This window comes from Epinephelus moara, chromosome 24, assembly GCF_006386435.1.
Source record: "Epinephelus moara isolate mb chromosome 24, YSFRI_EMoa_1.0, whole genome shotgun sequence".
In the NCBI taxonomy this organism is placed as follows: Eukaryota; Metazoa; Chordata; class Actinopteri; order Perciformes; family Serranidae; genus Epinephelus; species Epinephelus moara.
The window spans coordinates 234,208-243,019 of record NC_065529.1 but is presented as its reverse complement, the minus strand read 5'-3'; the positions used below and the strand labels follow the sequence as shown (position 1 = coordinate 243,019).

At 41.8% G+C, this 8,812-nt stretch overlaps 1 protein-coding gene across 1 annotated transcript in view; it reads right to left on the bottom strand.

The window, feature by feature from the left end:
• The window catches only part of LOC126386418 (dihydropyridine-sensitive L-type skeletal muscle calcium channel subunit alpha-1-like), a 509,728-nt gene that overhangs the window by 364,082 nt on the left and 136,834 nt on the right, over positions 1-8,812 (bottom strand). Inside the window, 1 exon segment of the mRNA XM_050038752.1 lies at positions 5,213-5,438. Coding sequence (XP_049894709.1) covers positions 5,213-5,438 — 226 coding nt within the window.

Here is an 8,812-nt window from a genome sequence, read left to right as displayed (position 1 = left end):
ATGCCTCCAAGAGGCTTTTTTGTACGTCTCTGGGTGTTACATAAGCCTACCGAGTTTCATACATGTAGGTTAAACTAGCTTCAGGGGCTGTTTCCTCAAACTTTTGTAGGGGGCCCTACTGAGCCATTTTTTGGAACCCGCACACGAGACCCTTAAAATATCAAATTTTTCACCAGTTCTGAGATGTGTGCAAAGTTTCAAGAGTTTTCGGGTATGTTAAGCCTCCCAAAAAGGCAATTCATTTGGAGGAAGAAGAATAATAACAATAATAATAATAATAAAAAATCCTTGCATTTCAATAGGGTCCTCGCACCGCGAGGTGCTCAGGCCCTAATAATAATAAATCCTTGCATTTCAATAGGGTCCTCGCACCGCTAGGAGCTCGGGCCCTAATAATAATAATAATTAAAGCTGCAAGCAGCTGTGATTGGGCCCTCGCTCCCCCAAGCAATTGCGGGGGCCTGAGGCACACGGGAGCTATGGCGCGAAGCGAGAAGGGAGAAAAATCATGGCAGGAGCGAAAAAACGCAATGTTTTGTTCATCCACCAGGGGCACTGGGAGTGTAACTAAATGTGTGCAGGTGTGTCCAGGGGTGGACCCTCATCACACATGTGAAGTTTTGAGTTAATCGGTCAATGTCAATGTATAATAGGGCATTTACTGTTTCCACAAGGGGGCAGCATGAGCAAGATTGCCTACGAGCATATGGAGGCGTTGAGGTGGGGCTCTTATCATGTACAGAAACTTTGAAGCAGTTTGGATAAATTATGTGGGAGAGAGAGCTGCTTCAATATGCATAGCGATGGATCAAAAATGGCAGCACAATAGCAGCCACGCCCTTTGACCTACAGACATGCAGAGCACAACTTTTGATCTGGATGATCTGTAAAAAATGTGAAGTCGATTGGAGGAAAACCCTAGGACTAGTTTGTTAAAATACAACATGTGGAAATCATGCCAAAATGACAAGTCAAAATCAAAATGGCTGACTTCCTGTTTGGAGTAGACCATTGGTGCCAGAGACTTTTTTGTGCGTCTCGACAACATACACGTGTACCAATTTTCATGTTCCTACTCCAAAAAATCCCTATGGGGAGGGGTTTTTGAAAATTTCAAGGGGGCGCTTTAGAGGCATTTTGTCCCCCCCAGGGGCGGTGCCCCTCTCAGATGAAAGAGCTCACCATTCTTGACCCGTGTATCAATTTTCATGAGGATATGAGGTCGTTGAAGCCATCAAAAAGCCAAATGTATTTGGTGGTGAGGGATCGATAGTCGCCACGCCGCCACAGGGACACCATTAGACATAGCTTCACAGTGTTCATAAGGTAGCTTCACCAACTTGTTCTGCATGCATTAGAAGTGGAATGAAGTTGATGCGGACAAGTTTGTGTCATCAGTACATGTTAAAATTAAAACATTTCCTGTTACCACCGGGGACCGCTATGAGTAAGGTGGGATATTAATATATCTGGTCATGCGGGGTGGAGCCATCATCATGTCCAGCAAGTTTGACGCTGCTGAGATCAAGTATGTGGGCGTGAGGTCCGTTCGAAATTTGATGGCGAGAAAACAAAAAGTCGCCAAAGTTTGTCACACCCTAGCGGCCACGCCCCTTGACATAGAGTAAAGCTTTTAATAACTTTTGATCAGCATGTTCTCAGGATGATCTGTACCAAATTTGAAGTCCATCGGACGAAATCCCTAGGAGGAGGAGTTCAAACATGTCAAAAATTTAAATCAAAATGGCCGACTTCCTGTTGGGTTTAGGGCATGGGTCCAAGAGGATTTTTTTGTGCGTCTTGGCATGTTCTATGAGCCCACCAATTTTCATGCGTGTAGGTGAAACTCACAGGCGGGGCTCGAGGCACAAAATTTTCTAGGGGGCGCAATGTCACTATTTGGCCCCGTCCACATAGAACACTGCCAAAATATCACATTTTTCGCCAGACCAGACGCGCATGCCAAATTTGGTGACTTTTTGAATTTTGGAAAGGGGCGAAATTGGGGATTAAATGTTCGTAATAATAATAATAATAATAATAATAATAATAATACTAAACAGCGCGATTACAATAGGGTCCTCACAGACGACTTCGTTGTCGCTCGAGCCCTAATAAACAGCGCAATTTCAATAAGGTCCTCGGACGACTTTGTCATCGCTCGGGCCCTAATAATAATAATTAAAGCTGCAAACAGCTGTGATTGGGCCCTCGCTCCCCCATGCAACCGTGGTGGCCTGAGGCACGTGGGGGCTGTGGCCCGAAGCAAGAATGGAGAAAAAACCTGGCAGGAGCGAAAAAATGCAATGTTTTGTTCATCCACCAGGTGGCGCCACAAGCGTGACCAGATGTGGCCAGGTGCTTTCAGGGGTGACCTTCATCACACATGTGAAATTTCGAGCAAATCAGACCATGCATGAAGGATTTATACCAAGTTGATGTTCCATGGCGAAGGATGAAAAGTCGCCACCGCCGCCGCTGCAACATGAAACATGACAGGACACATGTGTCACTGTGGAGATTCATCAACTTGATCGTCATGTTTCCACAAAATGTAGTTGATCAGGTCAGGAGCTTGAGGTTGGTGTTTGTCAGTGTAAAAGATGGCATTTCCTGTTTCCACAAGGGGGCGCCATGAGCAAGATTGCCTACGAGCATATGGAGGCATTGAGGGCTGGTCTTTTATCATGTACAGAAATTTTGAAGCAGTTTGGATGAATTATGTGGGAGAGAGAGCTGCTTGAATATGCATGGCAATGGATCAAAAATGGCAGCACCATAGCAGCCACGCCCTTTGACCTACAGACATGCAGAGCACAACTTTTGATCAGCATGGTCTCTGGATGATCTGTAAAAAATCTGAAGTCGACTGGATGAAATCCCTAGGACTAGTTCATTAAAATACAACATGTAGAAATCACGCCAATATGACAAGTCAAAATCAGAATGGTCGACTTCCTGTTTGGAGTAGACCATTGGTGCCACTTTTATGACTTTTATGTGCATCTGGACAACATACACATGTGTACCAATTTTCATGTTCCAACTCCAAAAAAATCCCTATGGGGAGAGGTTCTTGAAAATTTCAAGGGGGCGCTGTAAAGGCATTTTGTCCCCCCCATGGGCGACGCCCCTATCAGATGTAAGAGCTCGCCATTCTTGACCCGTGTATCAATTTTCATGAGGAGATGAAGTCGTTGAAGCCATCAAAAAGCCAAATGTATTGAATGGCGAGGAAACGATAGTCGCCACGCTGCCACATGGACACCATTAGACGTAGCTTCACAGTGTTCATAAGGTAGCTTTACCAACTTGTTCTGCATGCATTAGAGGTGGAATGAAGTTGATGCGGTCAAGTTTGTGGTATTAGTACATGTTAAAGTAAAAACTGATCACTTCCTGTTACCACCAGGGGGCGCTATGAGTAAGGTAGGATATTTGGGCATTCGGGGCAGAGCCATCATCATGTCCAGCAAGTCTGAAGCTCCTACGATCAAGTATGTGGGCGTGAGAGCTTAAATTCGATGGCGAGAAAATGAAACGTCACCAAAATTTGTCACGCCCTAGCAGCCACGCCCTTTGACCTACAGACATGCAGAGCACAAGTTTTGATCAGCATGGTCTCTGGATGATCTGTAGCCAATTTGAAGTCGATCGGGCAAAAGCCCTAGGACAAGTTCGTTCAAATGTAAGTTGTGGAAATCGCCGTAATGAAAAAATTCAAAACAAAATGGCCGACTTCCTGTTGGGTTTTTCCCATGACGTTAGGAGACTTTTTTGTGCGTCTCGGTATGATACATGTGTGTACCAAATTTTGTTTGCCCACGATAAACTAATCCCAATGGGGAGGGTATATTGAAAATTTGTAGGGGGCGCTATTTCACCTTTTTGTGCCGACCATGTGCAACCGCCCAAAAATATTGAATTTCGGATGTGGCCGGACGAATGTGGAAAGTTAGAAGCATTTTGAAATTTGGGAAAGGGGCGAAATTGGGACACGAAATGTCATAATAATAATAATAAACAGCGCGATTTCAATAGGGTCCTCGGACGACTTTGTCGTCACTCGGGCCCTAATAATAATAATAAACAGCGCGATTTCAATAGGGTCCTCCGCGGACGACTTTGTCATCGCTCGGGCCCTAATAATAAACAGCGCGATTACAATAGGGTCCTCACGGACGACTTCGTCGTCGCTCGGGCCCTAATTAAAGCTGCAAGCAGCGTTGGTCGAGACCTCGCACTCCCGCCCGTTTCGGCCTCCAGCTTATGTCGTCATTTTGAATTATTTAGAAATATCAACCATATTACCACAAACATTAGAAAATCCTTACAGAGCTGAACGTTTTGATGTTTGAATGCTTTCTGTAGCTGTAGGTATGTAGAAGTGATGTCACAATACGCAAATTACATGAGTGAATTTATTCCCATCAGATTCCTCTTCCTTTTTTTTGAGGAAGAGACAAAAAAAAACAGCACAAAACAAAAGAAATCTACTGTGTAAATATGTTCAAAATGCTGTTTTACTGAGATTTATGAAATCCAATATGGCCGCCGCCTAGTGACGCCACAATATACAAATTAGATGAGTTAATTTACTCCCGTTTGAGGCGAAATCTTACTTTGAAAGGGCAAATAGCTCACTTCCTGTTGGATTTAGGTCATGGGTGTCAACACACCAGTTTTGGTTTGATCTGTCTACGACATTCCTACGGGCCGCAGTGGCCATTTTAGTGCGCCTAGGTGGCGCTAGAGAGCCCATTTTGGCACTTTAGGGGTTAATTTTTTGATTTTCTGACATGTGTGCCAATTTTGGTGAGTTTTTGAGCATGTTTAGGGGGTTAAATTCCAGCTCAAAGAGACGGCAGGAGAAAGAATTATAATAAACATACCAAAAACAATAGGGTCCTCGCCCTTCAACTGAGGTCCCTAATAATAATAATAATAAACATACCAGAAACAATAGGGACTTCGTCCGTTGGCCGAGGTCCCTAATAATAAACACACCAAAAACAATAGGGACTTGGTCCTTCAGCCGAGGTCCCTAATAAGATGATTTCTATCATTGAGGATGCAACACACAATTGTTAATAAGGAGTGAATGACAGACTAGTTGGGCTGGTAAGCAAGTTTTGCCATCAGATAGTCTAAAGACACTACAACTCATTTCACATTGCACATAACAAATATGCTTTATCAAAGCTATTCTCACCTGGTGACTTTGAGCAGGCGAAGCAGGCGTATGCAACGCAGCACAGAAATGCCCATGACTGACATAACACCCATGTGGACAAGGAGGAGCTCCATAATGCCAGTTGACACCACAAAGCAGTCAAAGCGATTGAAGAGAGACATAAAGTAAGAGGGCAAGCCTAGGGCATACATCTTCATGAACATCTCCAGGGCAAACATAGACAGCAGTAGCTTATTGGCATTGTCTGTTGGGGCCAACAGGATGAAGAGACAGAATGAGAGAAAGAAAAAGACAAACATAGATAGTTATTTATAGATGATATCAGTAGTCAACAGCATAGAAAATATGCACATATTTATGTAATATGCACATATTAATGTGGCACACATGTGCCACATTAATAATTTCATATATTTTTAGTGGTTGACTAATTATTTGTTAAATTTGAAAACTGTTTATAAAGTTATAAATTATGGTTGAAGTGCAATAATTACATTTTACAGAAAAATAACACAGTATTCTTTTTTACTAAAATCCCAATTTAAAAACTTAAGCAATGAAGAAGTAAAGGGTTTGGCATTTTATCAGCACAAAAACCTCGTATTTAATCAATTTAGGTTACGCTTTCAATATTTGTATATCACCATAGTTATTAATAACTAAAACCCAAAAATCCAATTGAGGTCTGTAATCAGCTTTTGTTGACTGAAAAGGTAGATCATCCATAAAACTGTACTGTTTCTAATTAGTAATTAATACATTTAGTCATAAATAAAAATAAAAAAAAAACTTGGCAAAAATGTTTATGTTGATAACCTTAGCAACAACCTGAAAATTACACCAGTAGCAAAAAATATGACATGTTGATTAAATGTATGACACTTTGAAATAACAGCTAAGGCTAGTTGAAATTATTGAAAATATATTCTGAATTCAAATTGTTGCTTTTGCATTATTGTCAGCAAAGAAAACAATTATTCTGGCATTACATATAAATTGAAGAAAATGTTTATTTTCATCTTGATCTTCCGTCCAATGCATGTTCCACAGTCCCTCAGCAGAATATAGGTGCTTTGCAATTGTTTCCTTCAAAACACAAGTACTATATTTTCTTCACACTGTGTCAATAAGTTCTTGTTTGGCAGACCAGCAGCCAAATTGGTTCTTGCACCCAGAGTTAGGAGAGATATGCATCTCTCCTAAATTGGTTCTTGCACCCAGAGTTAGGAGAGATATGCATATCTCTCCTAACTCTGGATGCAAGAACCAATTTGGCTCAGAAGTGTAATTAAGCCCATTTACTGTCATTTAAATAACTTCTATTTGTCTTTCATAGCATCATGCAATTAGAATTTAACTTATCACATTGTAACTGCATCAACTAATTGAATGTTTATTATTAACCACTGAAAAAAATGTTCAGTTATTCTAGCGACACACTGGGTGGTTCATTTATTCTATATCAATGTACATAAACAACATCAGTTATTAGCAGTGTTGTGCCCCCCCGAAAAAAAACTCGACTTAGGACTCTCGTCTTGGCTTGCCATCACGCCATGACCTTGACGCACGCGCACTAGTGTCATCTATACTCTGAGTACGTCCTGGCTGTAGATGACTGAGGGCCGAATTCACAAAATTGCGTGGCTTTTGCGGCCGCTAAACCGGTAAAAATGGAGCAAACAGATACTGTCTAATTCACAAAGCACGCGCAGAGGGTGAAATGCTCCACTAACTGCGCTGCCAAGCAGATTGCGTCTCGGTGCTCCGTTGTTATCTGCACATATTTAAATGAGGTAATATGCATATATTTGGCGCAAAAATTGCCCCTTTCTATGCAAATGAGCCTCATTGATAAACAACGTCTAATTCACGAACACCAGCGCTAATAGCCACATGCAGTTTGAGTGAAGTAAATAACGTCTTTAGAAAGCTGGTGCAAACTGGGCGCTCCTCTGTGGAAGCCTCTCGCCCAGACTTTCCAGTGATTGTGGCAGCAGTGATCGTCTGTTAAATCAGTCTGTAAATAATATTTTGACATTATTATTATAATCATTATTACTTTAATGGCATCCGAAGATACTGATGCATTGAACAGGTGACAGTCTGTGGTCGTTCTCAAAACGCACTTCTGTCACGCATTTCAAAAGCAACTTTCAATAATTTATTTTACAAAACGGGGGAAACAAACGTGAACAAAAACGGTTCCATAATTCATATTAAATTCAAAAGATGACGAAAGAACAGCTACAAGTGAGAGGAAATAGTGATAAAGTGGTCAAACTTGGTCAAATCCACAGCCTCAAACCATCCGACACTGTTAGACTGACTCACCAGCAGACATCACTACATGAGGGTATACAGTATTCAGTACTTTGCCAAACAAAGTCTGCCATTGTTCTGCCATGGTGTTCTTGGCGCAAAGCCAGCATTTATACCTTGCCATGTGGCTAATTGCAATCAGGGGCAAACTGCACTCAGCTGCCAAACTTTGTGGACGTGTTTGCGCTGGTATATCATTAGCGCAATATCCTTTGTGAATAGGACGTTAAGATGGAGCAAACTGCGGGTGCAAGTGAAGTGCAATTCAAGGTGCTATCAGCGGCCGCAGTTCATTCTTTGTGAATTCGGCCCTGAGTGGGGAAGCTAGAGGGCGCTAGGTGCTTTTCTTTTTTGCAGTGTAGTTTTTCTAAGCCACAAAGAAGACAACGTTGCTGAGAGGGATCATGTTTTGGGAAACACAGCACTGCAGCCCAAAACATTTCTTAACTGTATTGGCTCGTAGCTACATCGCCTAAGCGACAGCGGATTGAGTTTAACCAAGGGACTGTTAGACTACAACTTGACAAAACAATTTAACGGAAACATGCAACCGTCTTCTACAGTGGAGTCATTCGCTGTCAGGCAGCTAAACGTTTTCCAACTACGGTACTTGGATACAAATATGGAAAATGAGCTAAAGAGAACATTTGAAGAGCTACATGATGATGTCGAGTCTGTCGCCCACCGTAGACATTGTCTGTCCACAACAAAAGCTTCCTCTGGATAACAATGGATATCACATCACTGGATATAACATTACTGGGATTAATAATCTAACGTTACAGAATCACTACCGCTTAATGTAACGTCACAGCACTGTGGTGAGGCCAGCAGAGATGGTGAGAGACGTGTTTCATTAAGATGCTCTGGTAAGAATTGTTCATATCCCTCTATCTGACTTGACTATCTTTTATTGTTTAGGGCTAAAATGTTTTAGTGAAAGGGAACTTCAGTTTGTGAAGGAATACTGTATGCTGCGCGTCGTTTTAAAACCTGGCCAAAAATAACGGAGTAAAGCACCGTTTGGTAATGGTAACTGAGTTACTGAATTTAAAAACTAACGCGTTAGAGTATTAGTTACTGCCAAAACTAACGGTGTTACTGTAACACGTTACTAATAACGCGTTACTGCCTAACACTGGTTATTAGTGTATTGCTCTTAGAAATGTCTGCATTTGATCCCACCTGTAGTTCAAATTCCAAGAGAAGCCATAATGTATTGGATTTGTTATTATTCTTTCCAGAACAGACGGCTCCAGTATGATGTGTTTCTTTTGCTCTCACCAAAAGGAAGCT